Here is a 23,946-nt window from a genome sequence, read left to right as displayed (position 1 = left end):
AGAAGGCAGGTTCAGGTTCCCTTCATACTACCAGGTGATGGTGGGGGCTTTAAAAATTCCCCCAGTTACCCTACATCACACATCACAAAACAAGTCTGATCTTCTGTCTTAGGAAAAATGTGGTTTAACATCTTCCAAGGCTTTTCCTTTTAGATATATTTCAAGAGACAAAACTGGAGAGAAGGTGACTATGGCAAAAACACCTTTGGTACCTGCGGCTACTGGAGAAATTCATGAGGCCTAAAATAGGAGCAAGAAAACCAGCAGGCACCTTTGCATTTTACTTGTCACTGTGCCAGCTATGGGGATAGATATGTCTCCTCCTCACACAGAGCACCTTCATTATGAAATACACAAGTTGAGGCATGAACACTCCATAAATGGCAATCTGAACGGCTACTACTTGGCTTAGGTTCCATTCACTACCGTGTTATGGAATAGCCTACTTCTTAGGGAGATTTAAGCAGAGCTTTGTCCTAACTCTTTTTGGTTACCAATCACCAGGGGTGGATTAACCAGTAAGCAAGGTCTGTGCAGGCTTACAGTATGCAAGGTACACACGGGCTGACCTGTGTTTACTTACTAATCTGCAGCGAACAAGTTCATGTGGATGAAATTGTTCACTACAGATTAGAAAGTAAACATAAGTAAGTCTGTGCCTACCTTGTTTATTGGGTAATCCATCCCTGCCAACAACGTATTGATAAAGGATAAATTTGTATCTTTAATTTATGCTGTTAGAATTTAAGACTCTCTTACTTTTTCTTTCCTCTCAGAGAAATTTCTTCTATTTTCCTCCAAGTCAACTTTCCCTACATCTTTACTGTTACCTTTCAAAACTATTGAGAAATCAAAGAAATCTTGTGTTTCCCTTTTACAAATAAGCAATTAACAGAGGTGAAAAATCCTCTTTTTTCTCATCATTTTGTACAGCAATCAAATACAGAAACAGATTTTTCTGAGTTCCTTCTCCTCTATCTATATCCCTCTCGGATTAAATATTCATCTATCAAACGTCCATCTACCCTCCCATCTCTCCATCCACCCACTCACCCACCCATCTAACCATCAACTCACTCACCTACCTGCCTACCCACCCATACACCAACTCACCTACTCATCCATCCAAATATTTTGCTGAGTGCTAATGTTACAGCTACGAAACTCAGGGTCAAAGAATTCATTCCCCTGCATCTCTGTCATTATACTCTTCCTCTGTCTACAAGTTCTTGTGTATTATGAGTCCTACTAATGCATTTTTTGGGAAATCCTTACACTTTGCAATTAGTATAGCTACTTTATACACAGCCATTTACATTGCATATGAAGCTAAGCAAAACTGATTTTCTTAGAGGGAATAAAAAAGAAGTACAACATAAAACAACTTTGTATTTCATTTCCAAGTTTCGTGGCTGTAAATAAAAGCTTTGCTCCTTGAGCTAGAAGGCAAGCCCCAGAGGACTGACTTCGAGCTCCGTGCTAAGTGACAGCTTGCCAGAGAGATGAATGCATTTCATTATCTTGAGCTTATTCCACAGGCATAATTAGAACTTCTTTGAGAAGTCAACTAATCACGTAATATCCAGCAAAGTATGTGAGGATTTCATTTTGGCGTTAAGCAGAATCTATCAAGCTCCATTTTAATTTATGATTTCCTATTAGAAGGGGACCAAACAGGATAAGCAATTTCCACAGCAATGGTTTCTGATTTGTACCACCAGATAACATGACGGTGGAGTACGTATCTTCAAGGCCCCTGGGGCATCAATGGACAAAAGGCGGCTTCGATCAGCCTGATATATTACATGTCCCTGTTGTCCTACAGAAACACAGCTGCAGGTATATTATTTCTGGCTAGGACAATGGTAATGTGAGGTATCAGCAGAGACACCAAATGAACAACCTTTACTAGCCAGCTCACTTTCCCTTTTTCTTTTCTACGCAGAGCCTGCCAGTGGGGACAGAGCAGTCCCAACATCAGAGGGTGCAGCTGAAGCCCCACACGTCCCAACCCCACAGCCAGCATCTCCATCTCCCAGCCACTGAGTCCCCTGAACTTCTCCCCTTTGCTGAGCTTGTAACTCTGAGAAGGTTTTGCAACTGCACTTGCCTCCTGGTGAAAGTACTAACTTCTGGACCCTCCCTCTCTGCCTTTTTGCATCCACCAAAAACCAAAACCAAACCTGCTGCCATCGAGTCGATTCCAACTCATAGTGACCCTAGAGGACAGAGCAGAACTGCCCCATAGGGTTTCCAAGGAGCAGCTGGTGGATTCAAACTGCTGACCTTTTGGTTAGCAGCCGAGCTCTTAACCACTGGGCCACCAGGGTTTCCTTCTCATCACAAGGGGTCTTAAATCCCAGAGTAGGCCCAAGAAATAGCTTTGGCACTTTTTTCAGAAAGCAAGGTGAGGAAAATGATGTTGCATACTCTAAATTACATTCCAGAAGGCTGGTCAAGTTTGTGTAAGGAAAGACAAAAATGGGGGAATAAAGACATTATTCAACAGGAGGACAATGAGAGGCAGAGCCAGGCAGCTACCTTTGCAGGTAACTTATAAAACGAATGTGACTTCCCCCCAAAGCCCAAGCTCCTCCTGGATAAATTAGCTTCAGATGATATTGAAAAAAAAAAAAGGCGCTGGGAAAATAAGCCATTCAGCTGCTACGTGAGTGCCACACAGCCAGAAAATGGTTCAACAGATTTTTGAAAATTTCAAATGACAGAATATTTTTGAAATGTGTAGATATGGCTTTCCAAGTTCAGAAAGGCAAGGCTGTATCTTCAGAATACGAGGAAACCTTCAGGCAAAAGGATGGAAAGAAGTGGCATGAGGGCCTCCACAGGCCTTCCTGGGCACAGGCAGAAATCAAAAACCCAATCAGCTGCTGTCAAGTTGATTCCGACTCATAAAGCAAATAGTTAGGCGCTTGGCTGCTAACTGAAAGACTGGAGGTTCAAGTCCACCCAGAGGTGCTTCAGAAGAAAGACCTGGTCATCGACTTCTGAAAAATTAGCACTGAAAACCCTACGGAGCACAGCTGTACTGCGACACACACAGGGTCACCACGAGCATGGGCCGACACCACTAACTGGTCACAGCCCTCTCCCAAGTTAGCACTGCAGAGCACCACCTCCAAAGGCCCGGAGCTGCCCTCAGGAGGAAACCTCTTTGCCATCTAGGATTCACTGGCAAACAGCTGGAGTTAATGAAAGACTTAATGCAATTTTCCATTCTCTCCTCTTGCTTTGAGGGACTCTGGTGAGACCTGGGCCTGATCAAATCACCTTTAGGGAATGGAAAAATCTAACTCACCACACATGAAGGCAAGCACAGACAGGAATGCTGGAGATGAACCAAAGACAGGCTGAACACAACGACACCATCAGGCCGCAAGGAAGGGAAACACAGACTCAGGAGGAAAATCGAGGGCCGTGAAGCAGCCATCTTCCTAACCGCATGGGGACTACCTCCCTCTGTCTCACATGTCCAAGGCCTAGCCCTTGGGGTGCTGAGTTCGAGGACTGGTGGGCACATGGCAGAGGGGGCCTTGGCCCCTTCCCTTCCACATCTCCCAGATGTGTCAGCTGGTATAAGTTAGCTGGGCAGTGACCACATTTTGGGGAGAAATCATCCATTATCACAGTGGGCATAAATCATAAACGCATTCAGTTGTCTTCATCGCCTTTCTTGTCATCCTGACCCCCTGAAGTGATATTAAGAGGCAGATGTATTATCTGGGATCAATTCCAGACCACACTTGTGTGTTTAAAAAAAAAGCTCAAACCTTCTGCAGCAGGTTGATCAAAGTCTTGGCTCCTTGAAGGCCAAGTCACCAGGCAGATAACTCCGAGAGGCCTGGTGAGGTGGAGGGTAGACACTTCAGCCCCGTTCACCCCTCAGGTTCCAGATGGGGGTGAGGATAACAGCAGGTCCTGGACTGTCTCTAAAAGCAAGTCAACCTCCTCTTTTTCTCTCACACAAAGGCACGCAGAGCTTTACACGCTAAACGAGGCAGGTCAAAGAGGCAATGTGGAAACACAGGCTGGTCAGCCACAGCTGTTACTTTTAAAGTTAATTCTCAGGAAACCACAGTCAGTGAAAACACTGGCCACAGCAAAGAAAGAGAGGGATTCTTCCAGAAAGGTCTGGACGGCTACTCTCAATCACTTTTGCATTCTCAGGCCTCCAGTTCTAGCCCAGGTCTTGTTGGGGGTCCTGACTCACCTACCCACTCTCCCCTCCTCAAGAATTCTGCCCCACTTCCCTCACTGGTTCTGTGGACCACTCAGCACTGCCACATTTTTTCTCATTTCGTTCTTGCAATAACACTGGGAAGGAGCTACTATTAGCAAGGCTGTCTTACAAATTAGAAAATGGAAGCTCAAGCGAGATCACGTGGTTTGTTTGGATCACACACCCAGGACAGAGCTTGTCTCCATCCTTTAAATACAAGTCTCTCTAACTCCTGTTAGGTTTCCTTTTCTCCATCAACACTGACAAGTGTCTTCCTTGTCTGTCTCTTCTAAATACTCTCCACGTTCCACTAAGGATACCTGCCACACAGAGCTGGACGGTGCTGGAGCTTGGGAAGAAGCAAGCGCAGCAAGCTCTTTGCCGTGAGGCCCTAAGGCCAGACCAGCAGATGCTCTTGGCTGGGCTGAGCCTGTGGGGGAAGATGGAGCACAAAGACATGGAGCGTGTAAAGGCCTCTGAAGAACAAGGCAGAGAGAGGGTGAACTCTTGGCTGTTCCTGCCTAAGAAAACGTACTAAACCCTTCACATCCCACAGAGTCAGGCACTTTGTATCTACTCCTATGTGCCGCGCACAGCATTTCATTCTTCAAGACTGGGGGATACTCACTGCAGACTCTTTATTGTTCTGGTCAACAAGCTCTGCCTTCCAGGGATCACAGGTGAATTGGCTAAGAAGGTGTCAGCCCTGAACCTGAAGGTTTGAGTCACTTCAATCCTGCTAATCACATGCTCTATGCTGAGTCCTCTGTGGCACAGAGGCTTAAAGTAACCATCCACACTCACCCATCATCCATTTCCACATCCACCCAAACATCCATCATCCGTCCATTTAGCAAAACACCCATGCCCCATCAGCCATCCAGCCACCCACCCACCCACCCACCCACACACACGCAACTTCTTATTAAGCAGCTACCATGTGTCTAAGTACCAAGTGCTAGGTATACACCAGTGATGGGAAAGACACAGTATCCACCCTCACAGAGCTTATGATGAACAAAAAGTTAATAATCAAGTCAATTCCAAAATGAATGTCTAATTTTAACTATAAATAATGCTGTTAGGAAAACAGCAGATACTATAAAAACCTATAGTGAGCCCTGGTGGCACAATGGTTAAGTGCTTGGCTGTTAACCGAAAGGTTGGTGGTTCAAACCCATCAGTGGCTCCTAGGGAGAAAAGACGTGAAGACCTGCTCCCATAAAGATTACCCTCTAGGACAGTTCTACTCTGTCATATAGGGTCACTCTGGGTCAATATCAACTCGACAGCACACAATAACATGAAAACCTAGGAACAGAAGCGGTGGTCAGGGGAAGCCCTGTTGAAGATATATATTTCTATTTTTTAATATTAAAAAAAAAAAAAAAAGAAGGCTTTAAGTCCAAAATTCAAACTGTAAGAGGCCTGTGCCAGTCATACGCATGGTCCTCGAGGGACTTCTTGAAGACCTGGAAAGATCCCTACGCCACATTTTTAACACTTTCGGTGAATCCACAGCAGCAACAAGGGAATTCTTAAGTGTTCTGCCTGGAAGGGGCACAGAGACCCACACCCTGGAACCTGCATTCTACCCCTCTCTCCTGCCGTTCAGGGGCTGGCTGTCAACCCCGAGCTTACAACAGCTCTCGCTGGAGTTCTGTTTCGAGGGGCAGGGATTTTTGTTTAAGAGCAGAGTCCATTTCCTAACTCCAGAGGAGGGGAAAGGATCCGTATGTTTAAGACAGTTCAGATAATTATTCTGTGTGTGGCTGGGGGACCGCATTTCAGTAAGAATTTCTTGGGCTCACACTGACATCCTTCTGTTGCAAGTTTTGCACTGGAACAGCCTTTGTGAAATTCTCAAGCCATCACTTTTTGTCTCTGTCCCACTAAGGCACAAAAACAAATCATGTGAAAGGCAAACTGAAACGATCCACATCTTAAAAAAGCCCTAAAGTTTCCATGGGCTCTTAGGGTCAGATTTATAGTATCAAGGTTTGAGAGCGCCAAAAATTCAGGATTCTGACCCAAAAGACTCCAGACAATCGCCCCCAGCCAGGTTAACCCTCTCCAAGTTGGAAGGCATCTTGGAAGTCTGTTTCAGGGCTCCAGCCCAGGCCCCAGGAGGCTCTGGGGCCATTTAGCTAATCCTCCCTCGATGTCTCACTTTCAGCCTGCATTCCAACGCAGATTTCCACATGGGCCTCTTTGCTTTCCAATAAGGCATGTCAGGCAGCAGCCAGCAGGACTCATGCTGGACAGTTAACATGCAGCTCATACAAGTCTCCCCCCAGAGAGGCTCCATTAGTCACCACCCTCAGCTGTTTCTTTTTCTAGATAGGAATCCCCCAGGAGTGAAGAGGATAGAACAAAATCTATTATTACATTATGGAACCGTGAACAATGAACTGAACTCAACTTTAACGTGGAGCTCTTGGGAGGAGTGTAAAGGCTCTTGTGGGAAGCTCCAGGCGGAGAGAAGAGTCTGAAAGGAGCCAGGGCCCAAAGCGCGGGGCTGCAGTAATGGAACATATTCGCTAAGCCCTATAAATCTCCTCCCTTCATATTTTTTTTATGGAAATGATTAAGGTAAGGGTAGCGGGGAGGATAAGAGGTCGATGGCCAAAACCATTTGGCATGGGGAGCCTCCGTTTTATCAGCCCTTCCCCAGATGTTTGAATAGGGAATGCAAGGGCCAATCTATGGGGAATATTGGATTTCCCAAAGTCTACCGAAGGAGGAGCTTCATTTATGAGGCATAAAGGTGATTTCTCTACCAATAAAGGGAGCTGAAAAAGCAAAGGGCTTCTGGGAGATGGAGACCTAGAATGCAGAGAAAGCATGAAGTACCAGGAGGTGCGAGGCTCAGGGTTAGGCTTTGGGATGGGGACCCTTCCTATTGAGCTGTTGGATCAAGTTTGAAGGGTTAGCCATTCCTCTGTGCACATGCCATTAAAAATTGCAGGCAGAAAGCCTTGAGAGGCCATCTAAGATACTCCACTGGTCTCATCCCTTTGGGAGCAAGGGAGAATGAAGAGAACAGGATACAAGGAAAATATCAGTCCGAAGGACTAATGGTCCACAGCTACCAAGGCCTCCACCGGACCGAGTCCAGCACAGCTAGACGGTGCCCGGCTACCACCACTGACTGCTCTGACCAGGATCACAACAGAGGGTTCTGGACAGAGCTGGAGAAGGATGTAGAGCATAATTCTAACTCACAAAAAAAAGACCAGATTTACTAGCCTAAAGGAGACTGGAGAAACCTCAAGAGTATGGCCCCCAGACACCCTTTTAGCTCAGTGATGAAGTTACCTCCGAGGTTCACTGTTCAGCCTGGGAGTGGACAGCCCCGTAAAACCAAATGAGACTAACGAGGTACAGGAGTCCAGTGACAAGGGCCAGAAGGCAGAAGGGGACAAGGAAGCTGGTGAATAGGGAACCCAAGGTTGAGTAAGGATATTGTTGATGTGTTGTGAGATTGTTAACCATTGTCATAGGGCAACATCTGTAGTAACTGTTAAATGAGAAACTATTTTGTTCTGAAAGCCTTCATCTTAAGTGAGAATAACAGCACAACTGGAAGAGTGTAGTCAATGTCACTGAAGTGTGTATGTAGAAATTTTTGAAACGGTGTATCTTTGGCTATGTGTATTTTCACCAAAAAAAAAAAAAAAAGGTTGAGAAGTTAGAGGGTTAATATGTTGTGGGGTTGTTAACCAATGTCATAAAACAACATGTGTACTACTGTTTCATGAGAAACTATTTTTTCTGTAAGCCTTCACCTGAAGTACAATAAAATATAAAAATAAAATTTAAAAAAAAAATTGCAAGCAGTTGGGGATTCACAGGGTGACGCAGAAATCTGACCCTGATCTAAATTTACTAAGTCGATTTGCCAGATCTTGTTCCTCCTTGCCTTTCACAAATGTTTACTGAATCCCTACTAAGTATCCGGCCCTGTGCCAGGTACTGAACTTTGGGGAGAGCATAACAGGGACAGATCTTGTTATCTACTGGAGAAGACCGACACTGCAGAAATAAAGACACCAACCATCAACACCACGGCAGGAAGTACAACCAAGGAGAAGTTCGAGGTGCTGAAAAATCCCATCACCCTGGAAGCCTTTCCTGTCCAGCACCAGTCCCTCTGACCCTTGGCGGTTTTCCCTGAAAATCTGTCCACCACCATTTGGAACGCAGGATATGATTCTTTGTGATTTTCACTGAGCACTCTGTCTTCTCAAGGTTGTTTTAGGTACCAAATGGGGAAGTCTAAGCCAAGCTTCTATGCTGCCTGTCCACCCCAGGGTCTTGGACCAGGAGGAGATGCTGGGGAGTAAGTTAAAAGTATGGGCTTTGGAACCAAGTTACTTAACTCGTTCTCAACTCAGTTTCTTCACCTATAAAGGGACATACTATACATAGATCACTAAAGCGCTCCTTCCTGGAGGCTCACCTAGTGGCCACTGTGAGCCCAGCACTTGCTATGGCTGCTGGGGGTTCACTGATGGGCAACACAGCCCTGCTCGCACAGCACTCTGCTTCTAGCAGATGGGACACCAAACGCAACTGACTTCCTTGTGATGTTTATCTAATATGTTACAAGATGAAAAATGCTTTCAAAAAGAGGAAAGCAAGAACGAAGTCTGCTAGGTGGGGGAGAATGACTTTAAAATAAGGTAATCAGAGCAGACCTTACTATGAAGGTGATATCCATCCGAGCAAGGTCATAAAGCAGGCAGGGAGTGCACCAAGGGGGAAATCTGGGGGGCAGTGACCCCGGCAGAGTGAACAGGCAGAGCAAAGGCCCTTAGGGGGCAGTGCGTCCAGCATGTCTGAGAGCAGTGGGCCAAGCAGAGGGTGTGAGGGGAGAGCAGTCAGAAAGGAGGTCGGAGTTAATGGTCACCCTCCAGGCCAGCCTTGTCAGCCACTGCTGGGTCTTCAATTCAACTCCGCATGGAGTGGGGAGCCAGTGGAGGTTTGGGGAATCAGTGGCATGATCTTCCTTCAGTTTCCAGAGGTCCTCTCTGGCTGCTGTGTACAGAACAGGCAGTAGGGTGCCTGCTTCTGGATAAACAAATCTATCTGGGAACTGGGAAGAAACATGATTTGATCTCAATTTCTGCGCAGGGAGATGACAGGCAGGGGTGGAGAAGCACAGGGACTGCCAGGCCTGTGAGCCCCTACCTCCCAGCACTGCCGACCCCCTTCCTGACAGTGTGGGTGGGGGGATCTGCCTGCTTCCGGATGCTGCTAAGTCCACCTCCCTGGCCCAGCCTACAAAGGAAAGCAAAGTGGCTAGCAGCTCACCTGATGAACTAAGGAACACAGGAGACGGGGCACAGGCTGAGCACGGCTCTGCGGGGAAGCCTGGCCGCGCACAGCATACAGTCCCGGAGCTTCTGCTGGGGGACCCCTGCACTTACTGGGGCCCTGACAATTCACAACCCATGATCCCTCATAAACAGGTTGGCTTGAGGCTTCCTGTCAAACCCTCTATGGGGGAAAGTTTTACAAAGCTGGCAAATGCGCTAAGAAATTAACATGGGGCTGCTAAAGAAAATTAAGCGCTTCCAGACACACATCCATCCCCAAACCTACCATGCCAAGAATTCCTTTTCCGTCTGCACAGCAGAGCAGGTCTGCTGAGGAAGTTCACTCAGATGTAGCTGTCAAGCTCGGCCCAGGATCCTAGGGACCAGAACTCTCTTCTCCATCGTTAGCATTTACCAAGCACATTCACCATCCCATTTACACCTGGGTCTCTAGAGGCTGGGCATTACCCACCCGCCCCCACAACACCCCTGAGACATGGGCAAGGCCCTTGTTCCCATTTTCCAGATGAGGAAACTACAGCACACAGAGATGAAGTCACTTGCCCAAAGTCACCGAGCTCCGAAGCAACAAAGCCGGTTCCCCAGCCAGGCAGTCTGAGCCTTAAAGACAACCCCAGAAAAGGGGTTAACTAATCAAACAACACTACTTTCCTGATTCCCTTTTTACATTTCATTCACACAGACAGACTGGTTTTCCCTAAAGCTCTTCTGAATTAAGAAATAGTAACCACTATTTATCGTTAATTAATGATTAAAAAAAAAAAAACCCACTGTTGTCAAGTTAATTACAACTCACAGCAACCCTACAGGATAGAGCAGAACTTCCCCATAGGGTTTCCAAGGCTGTAATCTTTATGGGAGCAGACTGCCACATCTTTCTCCTGCAGAGCAGCTGGTGGGTTCAAACCACCAACCTTTCAGTTAGCAGCCGAGGGCTTAACCACTGCGCTACCAGGGCTCCTTAATTAATGATAATAAATAGACAAATATTTCTCAGTATACTTTGCTAGGTGTCAGACATTTACATAAAAACAATACTGCATATATATTTATTCATGAAACAGGTAGGCAGAAAGGCCTGGAAATGTTTTTAAAATGCAGCTGAATGCGTTAATCTTCTTACAAGTCAACCAAGACATCACATTAGATTAACCCATATTCAGGAATAAAAGAGCACTTGCTATTTCCACGTCTGAAAAAATATTGCTACACCATCTTGACTTCATCCAGTACAAGTCCATCTTAACTCTAACAGATGGATTTTATTATTGCAAGTGGCTGAAAATAATGGTAAGAATAATGACGATATAGCCATTATGTCTGTGCCCACTGTGGGCCAGGCCATGAGCCTGGTGGCACAGCATCTTGTTTAATTTCTAACAATACAACAAGGGGTGTATAATTAACCCCATTCTACAGATGAGGAAACAGATTTGGCAACATCCAGACATCATGCTCTTTCCATTAGGCAGTGCTGCCCCACCCCTACTCCGAGGGTCCTACTCAATAGTACAAGAGAAATAAAAACCTGGGTAGTAAGAACATGACGTATCATTAGCCTGCAAATGATGCTGAACTTATTCTGCAAACTTTGTTTTTACTGGGTGTGTCGGTTAATAAAGCGATGTGTCTCTGCTCCAAACCTGCCTTTTAACCTGGGCTTTGCGAGGCTAGGGATGGGGCTCTGCAAAGGGTCTTTCTGCTTTGCCAGCTCCTGGTTAGCGGCAGCCAATAGTGTCAACAGGAGGAGACTGCAAGTATGGAAGAGGGAGAAGGGACTAGCTCCTTCCTGTTTGCTTCCTACTGTTATTCTGTTCCTGTGGGTGTGGCTTAGCAAGGCTTCTTCTCCCCAGCAGACAGTTCATTCTGGTAGCAGAGAATGAATTCAGTTTGCAGCTTTTTCAACACTCTGAGAATCACCCTCATTGTGTCCCCTCAGAAGCCCCAACACCAGCTGGGAGCACCCCTTCCTCAGAAGTAAGGGCCCCAGCTCTAGGGGTCCCCTCCTCCAAGCTTTTAAGTTTTAATAATAGTCTCTTCCCTTTCCCTCCACATCACCCCCACCCCCCGCCCTCCACTACAGGGGTGGTACCTGCTTCCTGCAGTTGCTACTTCTGTGATACCCTAGAATTCTCTTTTTACCCTTTCAGTTCATACTTGGTTAACGATTTTTAATATTAAATTCTCCCTGTTAAAATAACTTGTGGGTTCCTGCTCCTGACTGGACCCTAGCTGATACGCTGTGAACATAACTATGCTGATGGCATTTCCCAGCATACTCTGGTGTGGACAAGCACCCTTCACTGAGTGTGGAGGGGGCAGTAGAACCTCATAGCTCCCCAAGTGTGGTCTATCGGTCGCCTATTAAAATTCAGATCATGGGGCTCCACCTGGAAAGAATGGAACCCAGGAACATTTTTACCAAGTCTCCCCACCTCAAACCCCACAGTGACTCTGAGGCACCACAGTTTGAGAGCACAGGAGATGGAGATGGTCAGACATGGTGGAGAAGGATCGAAGACTCCCCATTTCATACTGTGGGCCCTGTGGCAGGAGATAACCCCCCTCAGCCTCAGTTCCCTCACTTGTAAAAATGAGATTAGGAGTGCATTACTTATTCAGTCTATATACTAAATGAATAACCCAAGAAGCTGGATTATATGAAGAAAAACGCATCAGGATGGAAGGAAGACTCATTAACAACCTGTGATGGGCAGATGACACAACCTTGCTTGCTCAAAGTGAAGAGGACTTGAAGCACTTACTGAAGAAGGTCAAAAACTATGGCCTTCAGTATGGACCACTTGAACAATTTCATTCTACTTGGATCAATAATCAATGCCCATGGAAGTAGCAGTCAAGAAATCAAAGATGTACTGTATTGGGTAAATTTGCTGCAAAAGGTCTCTTTAACATTTTTAAAAGGCAAAGATGTCACTTTGATGACTATGGTGTGCCTGACCCAAGTCATGCTCTTTTCAAATTGCCTCATATTGCATGCAAAAGCAGGACAATGAAAATAGAAGACAGACGAACTGACACCTTCAAACTGTGGTGTTGGTGAAGAATACTGAATATACTGTGGACTGCTGGAAGAACAAATAAAGTGATCTTAGATGAAATACAACTGGAATGCTCTTTAGAAGCGAGGATGGTGAGATTCTGGCTTGCTTACTTCGGACATATCATCAGGAAAGAGTAACGGTCAGAAAAGGACATTGTATTTGGTACAGTACAGCGCCAAAGAAAACGAGGGACCCTCAATGAAATGTATTGACACAATAGCCACAACAAAGGACTCCGACATACCAATGATCATGAAGATGGCCCAGGACTGGGCAATGTTTCTTCTGTTATACGTAAGGTCACCATGAATCAGAGCTGACTGAATGGCAACTAACAACAACACACAGGGTGGGCCTAAGAGCTAAGTGTGCTAATGCAAGTCAAGTGTTTGGTGTAGTACCCTGGCATGGAGTAGGGCTTCCTGAAGAATGGCTACTTGGATAGTCGTTTAATGGAGATGGTGGGGTCACCTGGGAGTCTGCATTGTCCTCCTACTTTCTGAAGACTGCGGAGCTTGGACAGAGACCAAGCCCCAACGCAGAGTCCAGGAAGAGGCAGCTGTGACTGCAGAAAAGGTGCCCGAGCAGCTGTGCCTTGAGCCCCTGACGTGAAGTGGTTTTTCAATGGCTGGCAGCAGTCATGCATCAGTGGGCCTCGTTCCTAACTTGTCTTGTCATGTTCTTCTTGCTGGAGTCACAAGATGTCTAACACCGGCAGAAGTAATTAAAAATAAACCAGGAGACTATGAACCATTTCAACTCTCCCTTCAGCTATGAGGAAGGCCTGTGTAAGCTCCCAGCACAGTTACTGAAGATGCCTTCTCCTGTCATACTCTTGACTGACCACGAGAAATGAATGTTCCTGTTATTTTCCTAAGACAGCTTTAGGATTTATCACCCTGTAAAAAATACAGCAGTGACACAAACTCACCCAAAACTTTCAGAGCAAAATGTGATTTCAGTCAGGGAAGGAGGAAGGAAGGGAAGGAGAAGCAGAAGGAGTGAGGGGACAGAGAAATGTAAACGCCCAACTGATCCCTGAAATAAAGCAGCAATAAGAATCATAACCATCTATGGAATGAATCTCCTTCGTCCCTCCCCACCCCCCCCAAAAAAAAATATGCATATATGTGGTGGAATCCTAACCCCTATACTTGTGGGTATAATCCTGTTTGGAAATAGAGTTATCTTTGTTATGTTAATTAGATCATGCCTGAGTAGGATGGGTTCTAAATCTAATCACTTCTGAGTTATAAAAAGAACAGATTAGACACAGAGATATGCCCACACAGGGGAAGACAGACACCATATGAGGATCATCTACAAGCCAAGGAAACAAGGAACACCCAGGACTACGTGCAAGGAAAGAACTGACACAGCCGAGACCCTGATTTGGACTTGTAGCCTCCAAACTGTGAGAAAATAAATTTGTTCTTTAAGGCTACCTACTTGTGGCATCTCTGCTACAGCAGCACTAGATAACTAAGACATAGATCTTCTCGCCATCCTCACCCATCGGCATCAATTACGACGAGGACAATTAATATTGAAAGTATATATACAACCAAATCCACATCTGCAGACTGGTTCTCCCCACAGCTGCCAGAGAGAACTCCTGAAAATAATCAGACCCATCTCTCTCCTGTTCAAAAGCCTCCTGTGGCTCCCAACTCTCCTTGGATCATACTCCCAATGTCTGCCATCCTCACCCAATGTCACTGTCCCCATGCTCACAAGGCTCCAGCCACCTGTTCCTCAAGCTGTTCCTCACACATGTCGACCTGCTCCTCTTCAGGGCCTCTGAAAATACTGTTCCCTCTGCTTGGAATGCTCTTGCCCACCCAGCTCCTTTCACTTACATGTCCTCTCCTCAGAGAGGCTTTCCTCGGCCACTGGGTCTAAAAAGTACCTGTCTAATTCATTGTTATTCTTCCTTGTTTGTAACCTGTTATCTGATCTGCTTATAGTTCTCTTGTTGGCACCATACCCCTGGGACCTGGTACAACTGTGGGCCCTCAATAAATATCTGCTGCATGAGGGAAATGCCCCCCAACATGGCCACTCCCTTCCCTCTGCTTCCCCTGCCAAGAAGCCCTTGCCACCCACAAGCCACCACGTTAATCTAGTTCTACGGGATGAGAAACAGGCAGAGCCAAGAGAGTGGAGGTGGAGTGGAGTCGGGTGGGGTGGGGTGGGGTGGGGTGGAGGTGGAAGGAGGCATTCTGAGACCCTGCCCTCTGTGAACTGTATGCAGCAGGCAAAGAAAATGCTCTGTAAAACCATCTGGAAGGCAGAAAGAAAAAAAATGTAGTTTAGGGGAAAAAAAAGAGGGAAAGAGGAAAGGGAGGGAGGGAGGAAAAGTGGGGGTGGGGGAGAAGGAAGGAAGGAAGGAAGCTTCTTCCAAATCGCTTAAGATTAAGGGTTGGTAAGATTATTTAAGGAGTCCCTGGGTGATGCAGTTAACATGCTGGGCTGCTATCCAAAAGGATGGAGGTTCCAGTCCACCCAGAGGAGCCTCAGAAGAAAGGCCTGATGATCTACTTCCAAAAAATTAGCCATCGAAAACCCTATGGTGCACAGTTCTACTCTGACACGCATGGGGTCACCATGAGTCAGATCTGACTCGAGGGGAACTGGCTGGTTGGTTAAGATTAGTTATGGGTTGACCCATCTCAGAAACTCTGCTCCCCAGCATTTCTGGTAGAAAGATAAGAAGGGGGATGCCTGACCTTTACAAACCACCCCAGAGCTGAGCTAAGCTAAGCACCTGAGAGACCATGGCTGGCTGGAGGCTTTATCTTCCATATGATGAAAGGGGAGGGAGGTCTGCGGTAAAACCCCCAAGACAGCCCTTCTTGGTGCTCTATGTGACTCAAAGGACTGTGATTTCCAACAGGATTTCTAAAAACTCTCCAAAGCCAACCCTCCCCCAAGCCATTTTAAGATTATGAGTTTCCCTTTATCCTCAGACCAAGGGCTAATTTTGTTCCACCCCTCCCTGCAGATCCCGCCAGGCCACCAAGGACTCCCCCAAGGATCCTGGGTTCTGGTGCGCACTCAAAGGGCCTCAAAGCTACTGTCCTCGCTTTTGTTCTTGAGATAACTGATAATAAAACACACGGCACACATAACTGGAATAGCATTCGCCTTTGAAGTTCCCCTGTCCTCTTAGAAAAGGAAAGTCATTTAATCACACCCATATAGCCTCTTCCTGAGGCTGCTCCATTGCTCTACTCTTGCTCTCTGCTTGCTGCCCCCATGGATTCCAAAATCAGTAGCTCCGTGACATTCTGGACACCCTTTGCACTTGAGGATGGGGAGGCCAAGGAAATGGACTTATTGACCTGGTGACAATGTGTGCGTGTGGACAGCTCTTCCTCTGACCTATGGTGATTTTATCTTGCTTTCATCTTCAGGATATTGTGCGGTTAAGGGAACAGGATCAGCATTCGACTGTCTGGGCTGTCATCCCGGCTCCACCAACTGTTAGTTATGGAATCCTGAGTCAGTTGTGTAGCCTCTCCGTGACTCAGTTTCCCCGTCTCTGAAAAGAGGAATAATAATAGTGCCCACCTCATTAAGCTTCTTTGAGAATTAAATACACACGAAGCTTTGAGAATAGTACCTGACACTCAGCACTCAGTTAAGAATTAGTTATCATTTGTTCTGTTTTCTCTGGTGGGGAACAGGAAATTAGCTTAAACCTCTACCTTGCTAGGGAGGGTCAGAGTTGGCGGAATGGAGGTGGAAAGCAAGCATTCTAGTACCACCTCCATTTCTCATCCCAGCACCATGAGAAGGGCAGATGTGCAGGGATATCTAACAAGTACCGATGGTTCATACCTCACACTGCACACCCAGGCAGCGTTTCAGTATTTTAACTACAGCAGACAGAGTTAAGATGTAGACTGTTATGTGAGGCTACAGGCCAAATCTCATTCCCTAAAATATAAAGACAAAGCAAAATAAGGGCTATTAACCCATGGGAAGATTGCGTCTGCCCCCACAGTGACTCCATTTTATTTGGATTCAGGGACTCTCTGGTTTCCCCAGTCTTTGCAAAAAGGGACTCTAATTCTCTCCAGGATGTTCTGTTACTCCAGTGACCTGAAAGTTGTGACATTCCTCTATGTGCCCAAGTCACCTCCAAAACAGGGTTCAAGAGGCACTCAAGTCCGCCATTCATTATGATCCTACATTCCATACACTGGCTTCCAGTCCAAGGCTGGGTGGCCTGCAGCCTCCTCTGCTTCCAAACAGCTCCACCACCATGCACTGTTTCCCAGTCCTGATGGCAGCAATAAAAGAGGAGAAGCGAGGAGAAGGAAAGAAGGAAAGAAAACTGCTCATTACAGAAAAGCAGAAAGGGTCATTCCATATTTCAGAAGAGATACCACAGCATGAAGAGAAATATCAAGTCTCCCATCTCCTCCACCATTCATTATGTGCTTAGTATAGTTTACTTAAGTAAAAAGAAGCTGTGGGAAGGTAGAGAGAAACCATCACTACCACCTTCTCTGGTGGGGAACAGGAAATTAGCTTGAATGCAGCCAATGCATAAATTTCTGAAGGTATCTCGATAACTTTCAACAATACACTGGCTGGTCTAAATTTCTTCAAAGTTTCCTTTCAGTCAAGGCTCAGCAAACTTTTTCTGCAAAGGGTCGGATAGCAAGTATCGCAGGCTTTGTGGGCCATGTGGTCTCTGTCACAAGTACTCAACTCTGTCATCATCCACAGACAATATATAAACAAATGGGTGTGGGTGTGTTCCAATAATACTCTATTTATGGACACTGAAATGTGACTCATATAAATTTCACGTGTCATGAAATATTATTCTTCGACGTTTTTGACCATTTAAAAATATAAAAATTAATTCTTAGCTCACCGTCCACACAAAATATGCAATAAGCCAGATTTGGCCCATATGCCATAGTTTGCCGACTCTTTCCTTACCTTACTTAGCTAACCATTTTCTACCTACCCAGTTATCGCTTCCCTGTCTTGCGCACCAGGGGCAGGTAAAGATAAATAACTCCATGACTTTCATTTTTTTTAAAACTCACTTGGAAGAGTAACTATACAGACAGCAGGAACAGTCATTTTTCTAAGTTAAATGTATGCAGCTTTATTCCTTGAGCAGATCCTGGAATGAATCCCTTTCACGTTGAGGAGTTCATATTTTATTCCAAGTGTGTATGAATTGCTATTAAGTCACTAACCAATGGATATTAGGCAACGGTAAATGGCATCCAATAAGTGAATAAATAGCTCCTCATGTCTACTTTCAGGAATGAAACGCTGGCAAGGGACACATTGCACAGGCAATCATGATGCTGCCTTCATAGACTCACAGTTAAATCACCAGTAACACAATGTTTCCTTCAACTCACTCGAAATGTTTTATTAGGCAGCTGCCTTGAGCAAGGCCCTGGCTAGGTAGTAGATTGCCTTTAAGGATGACTGCCAACAATCCTCCCCTGGCCAGCTCCCTCACTTCCTTCTGCCTCCACTTTCTTGGAATTCAGCCGTCACACTGTAAGAAGTCCAGGATACCGTACTGAGGAAAGTGGACACGTGGTGTTGTCCTGGAGGATTTCACACCATGTGGAGAAAGGCCACGGGGAGAGAATCAAGGCAGTCTGGTCAAGCTCTCAGCTGAGTGCTGCTTAATGAAAGATCCCAGCTGACACTACCAGGAGCAGAGCCACCACCCAGTCAACTCACAGAATTGTAAGAAATAATTAATTTGTTGTTCTTTTAAGCTACTAGGTTTTTGGGATGTTTTATAGCATTGATATGACAAGTAGTTTTCTTTCCCATCTCCCTTCTCCTTCCTTCCTAAGTTTTCTGTTGCTGCATAACAAATTACCATGAATTTAGTGTCTTAAAACAACACACATTGATTATCTCACAGTCTCCGTGGGTTGGGAGTCTGGGTATGGCTTAGTTGGGTCCTCTGCTCGTGGTCTTACAAGGCTGCAGTCAAGGTGCCGACTGGGCTGTGTTTTCATCTGGTGGCTCAAGTGGGGAAGAATCTGCCTCTAAGCTCGTTCAGGTTGCTGAACAACTTCATTTCCTCTGGCTATATGTCTGAGGACCCAGCTTTTTGCTGCTTGTCAGTGAGAGCCATCCTCAGGTTCCAGAGGCCACCTGCAGTTCCTCGTCACATGGACTTCTCCATCACAGTCGCCTACCTCATCCAAGTCAGCGATGAGAGTCTCTCGGCTCTTAGGAAGGGTCTAGCCCCACTTTTAAGGGTTATCATCTGATTAAGTTAAGTCCATCCATGATAATATCCCTTTTGATTTACTCAAAATCAACTTACTTGGGATCTTGATTACACGTGCAAAATCCCTTCACTTTTACTACATTCTATTGGTTAGAAGCAAGTTGCAGGTCGCCCTCAGGTTCAAGGGGAACCGATTATACAGGGTGTAAACACCAGAGAGCAGAAATCATGAGGTTACCCTGGGGTCTCTCTACCACATTCTTCCTTCTTCCTTCTCTGGCTAGAAGAAAATAGGGATGGCTCAGGGTGGAGGAAAGAGAAGAAAACAAAGGCCTGAGGCTGGGAAATAGCAAGTACCTGTTAATCTTGATGAACAGCCAGAGATTCCATATCTACAGGAGCCAGGCAGGTAAAGTATATGAATGAACACGGCTGAGAGGTAGTCATGGGGACTCATGGGGGTCGTGATCAAAAGGAGTATGCACTTGCTATCTAAGGAGGCAGCCATGTCTCAGCTCCAGACACTTGTTGACAGATGGGAATGTTGGTACCAAAGTGCCTGGTGTACTCCTTTATGAAAGAAACTAAAATTTGAGATTTTTATGTAACATCTCCACATTTTTAAATGTTGGCTGGTAATTGACAGTTTTTTAAACAAAGCGTGGGCCAAGAAACATGCATCTCTGCACTGAATTTGAGTGAAGGAACAGGTCCTTGCTACATGAACAGAGGAAAGCAAAGGCGACAAAGTCTGTGGAGTAATCAAACCATACTTCTTGGGCTATTTTTTATAGCAATATTTCTCAACATGTGGTTCCTCTACCAGCAGCTTCACATCACCTGGGAACTTCTTAGAAATGCAAATTCTCCTGCCCTACCCAGACCAACACAATCAGAAACCCAGAGGTGGGACCCAGCACTCCGTTGGCACAAGCCCTCTAGGTGATTCTGATGCTTGCTCAAGTTTGAGAACCACTGTCTTATGGGAATCAGCCTTAAGAGCATCCTTCTCTCCTCTGAACACATTTCCTGTTTCTACAGTCTTGAAGACTGCCTACTGAAGCATGACACAACCTTCCAATAAATCTCTAATGTTCAAAACAATAGAGAAAGATGACTGCTTAGACATGGGCCTTCATCTCACTTTAAAACAGTGCTAAGTCACATCAGCTTTTATACAAATGTAGTACCTGCACCTTCACAGGGAAGCTCATAAAGAAGAGAAATTGTGTATATGAAATCATGGCAGTCTCCAGAATGGAGTAGGAGGGGAAAGAACCTACTATTAATTTCTAATCATAGAAAAATACCCTGTAGCTTCAGAAAGAAAATCTGCTTCTGCTTGATAATACTCTATAAACAGATGACACTACTTCATGTAACATTGACATTTCCTGGACCCTGATTACAATTAATCCAAGAAAGCATGTGGCATAAAATCAATATTGTTCAGCTGGAAAGATCCATTGAGATTTGTGTTTCATCTGAAGAATTATGAAGTTGCAGCCCTCATCCTATATCTCTTCTTATAGGATGTTTAAATCCATATTCCTGAGTAATGCTACCAATTGGATACCACCAAGCAGGAGTGATTCATGCAATACAGGATGTAAAAATGATATGACAGAACATTTAGTGTTAATGGAACTGCTTGTTAAAAGATCTCTTCCCTATTTTTTTTTTGAAACGGTCCTAAATAATGCAAGATATTCTTCAACATACTATGAGACATCATGGTATCTGCAAAAGTTCTATTTGGCTGTAAATGTGCACGGCTCTGCCCACCTTTACTAGTGCTATGGCCTTCCTCCCAGCCACCTGTCACTCATCCACTTGCAGGCTGTGCATGAAGCACCAGCCATGAGCCCCGCACTGTGTGCTGCAGGGGTGCAAGTACATCCTGCCCTCTGATCATGTACAATTGTCCGGAATTAACTCTGGCCCCTACTTGTCCCTGGAAGCCATCACCCAAAATATTTCCAGCATTTAAAATCACCTTGCCAATGGTGAACTTCCATCTCATTCAACGGCTGGGTTCTCAAGTCAGTGCCATATTTGAGTCCCACCTACTCTTGGTAAGTCCAGCCCAGCCAGCTTTCCAACAGCTGTAGAAGAGATGGTTGTTTCCAAGGTTGAACACCAATGGAGAGGCTGGCATCCATTTGGGATCATGTTGTCCATAATGTATTTATCTTTAAACACCACACTCACACTTGGTGTGGGGAGATGCCTGTGTTATCAGAGACATATGGGAACCAAGAATGACCAAGGGAATATGAAATGATATCTCCCATCTCACACTCAAGGGCATACACTCTGAATGCAGCTGAGGCCACAGCTGTCATTCGTCTCCTGTTTCTTTTTGCCAAGTGTGTATGATTAGTTGAACACCCAGAAATTAAATATACACATACAGAGACTCCACGGTCCCTTCCAGTCCCATCCCTGCTCTTCTTTCTGACCTCTCTACTTCTGTTTCTGTCACTTCTTATACGTTTCCTTCCCTTCAATTCCCTCAGCCACATCCCAGGAATAGCAAGTCCTACAGACCTGACCTCCGTTAGCTCTCATCTCAGCCCCTTCTCTCTTCCTCTCCCACTGCCCACTCCCAAGTTTAGATCTTAACAACCTACTCCTGGGGGTCCCACAAGAGGCTGCTGACTCAGCCGGTCACTGCGCTTCCCCATAATGGTTAGAGGAAGGTTAAACATCGCCTCCCTGACCAAAAGCATTTAGGCAGGGGCTCCCTAAGCTGCACAGACTCTAGACCTCTCTCCTCACTTGGCATTCAGGGCCCTCCAGGGCAGCCTCAATTTCCATAATTCCAGAGACACAGGCCTCTCAAGGCCCCAAGTGTTCCCCCACTTTGGTGTGGTGTGGGTGTCTGGAAAGCCTCAGAGGCTGATGCACACTCCAGACACAGAACGTGGAAGAATCCCAGAGTGCAATGGTGAAGTTGGGGAGGGAGGAACTCTAGCCAAGGGTTGGCCAACCTCATGACCCAGAGGCTGTGCCTGGGCAGAGCCAAATCCTCAAAGTGGCTGCAGTCATCAGGGACTAAAGGCTGGTTCTTACCCCAAGGGTCAGTTGGAGGGACATCTCCCTAATAAGCCAACTTTACACTGATGCTTCTGAATTTTTGAGGGAAGGAGTATACAAGGGAAATCTGGAAGGGTTCCTAGTCACCCCGGTGGGCCTATCTGTAAAGTACAGAGACTAGCTCCCTGGGCAAAATCTGAATTGCCTTCCATCTCCCTTCCCTTAGTCTTTAACATAAGAGGGTCATGTGTGTCTACGTGTGACATCTATGGTCTGTGACTGCAAGCAAGAAGCTGCAGGAACTCCCCAGCCCTCCTGTGGGGGTGCTTGAAGTACTCAGTGGCTCATCAGGGCCTTTGGGATTCTTCAGGAAACATACACACTAATGTATGACAGAAGACGGCAGCAGGGCTGGGGCGGGCACAAGGTCACACGTCATTCATCCCAAGAACTGACTCGGCCTTGACTGTTGAACATCCTATAAAGACAGTCAGGGTAACACCATTTACACACAGAATTGGAAAATGCCTGTGTGATACCCTCAAGAATATCACCTCTCTTACTGACCTCTTTCCCCTTTTAAAATGCTACCATTTAGGTGAGACAGTGACCACAAATTTTAAGTCTGCTGACTGGTCCCCACTTGAAGAACTTTTTCAAATACATTTACTGGGTCACATCCTCAGAGGTTTAAATTTTGTGGATGTAGGGTAGGGGCCAGGTATTCATAGTTTAAAAAAACCTCCCCAAGGACTTTTCCCATAAGCAGGTGAAAGTTGAATAATGAAAAAGGAAGACAAGAGAAATGTCAAATTTGAACTGCAGTGTCAGCAAATAATTTTGAATATATCATGGACTGCCAAAAAACAAATCAGCCATAGAAGAAAATAATCACAACGTTCCTTAGAACAAAGATGACAAGGCTTTGACTCACTTACTACGGGGACGTCATCACGGAACACCAATTGCTAGAAAAGTACATGATGTTTGGTAAAGTAGGGGGGCCAACAAAAATGCGGGAAACCCTCAATGAGATGGATTGACACAGTAGCCGTAACAATGTACTCAAGAATACCAGCGATCATGAAGATGGCACCCAACTGGGCAACCTTTCATTCTGTTATATATAAGGTCGTCATGACTCACAGCCAATTCTATGGCAACTAACAATAACAACAAAAGTTTGGTTAAACTGATCCTCTAGGTTAACGCACTCGAAAGGCACCAAAGATGTTAGTATCAGTCATTGAGACCCAAACGTGAGTTCATTATATAAATACCAACTTGGAAAGCAAAGAAAGGATTAGAACAGAGAACAGACAAGTTTTGAGGAGGGTGGCGTGCAGCACCATGGGGAGAAGAGAAGCTTCCAGAGGGTAATGAGGCTCAGGGAGAAAGTGTAGAAACATGGAAACATAAACAAGATGGCTGCAGAGGGCAGCGTGCTGACTTCACCGTTCGCTAGATGCTGGGCCACCAAGCAGCTACGGCCCCACGGACAACAAAAAGAGGAATGCTATTCAGTATGGACAAAGCACACTGTGCAATGAAAGTTTTCTTCTCTCCTCCAAAGAAGTTTCAGTTTGAAAACAAGAAAAGCCCTAGCCTTTGGTTTTGGTCAACCAAAAAAGACAAGGCTGAAAAACCAGAGGCCATTATTGGATTAAGTCTATGCTTTTACCTGTGGACAATCTGGAGGTCACAAAATTAAGATTTTTCACAAACTCTGCTACAAGGCTGGCATCGGCAGCAACTTACCTTTCGATCCGGCCAATTGTGTTTCGCAAAGATCGCATCATAGGTGTCCACCGCCCCATCGGTTATGAGCATGATTGCCTGGCTGCAGATACTTCCTTGTCCCGTGTGATTGAACTGTGGAAAGAAATATGTTCAAAATAAAACATGTATCAGAGGGCTCTGTATATCTGCAAGTCTTCAGAGGCATGTGGCCTTAGGTTTAGGAAGCTTCTCATTCTGTACCGAAGAGCTCTTTCTGCACCACAAAACAGAACCTACACGATAAGCCTT

General features: G+C 45.7%; 1 protein-coding gene across 1 annotated transcript in view; it reads right to left on the bottom strand.

Annotated features, from left to right (window-relative positions):
* Positions 1-23,946, bottom strand: part of CACNA2D3 (calcium voltage-gated channel auxiliary subunit alpha2delta 3) — a 1,058,385-nt gene that overhangs the window by 432,571 nt on the left and 601,868 nt on the right. Inside the window, exon 11 of the mRNA XM_004368627.2 lies at positions 23,677-23,790. Within this exon, the coding sequence (XP_004368684.1) occupies positions 23,677-23,790 (114 nt within the window). The remainder of the gene's footprint in view (positions 1-23,676; positions 23,791-23,946) is intronic.

Source organism: Trichechus manatus, unplaced genomic scaffold (assembly GCF_000243295.1).
Source record: "Trichechus manatus latirostris isolate Lorelei unplaced genomic scaffold, TriManLat1.0 scaffold00001, whole genome shotgun sequence".
Taxonomy (NCBI): Eukaryota; Metazoa; Chordata; class Mammalia; order Sirenia; family Trichechidae; genus Trichechus; species Trichechus manatus.
Note: the sequence above shows the minus strand (reverse complement) of the source record. Positions and strands in the feature narration are given on the sequence as shown.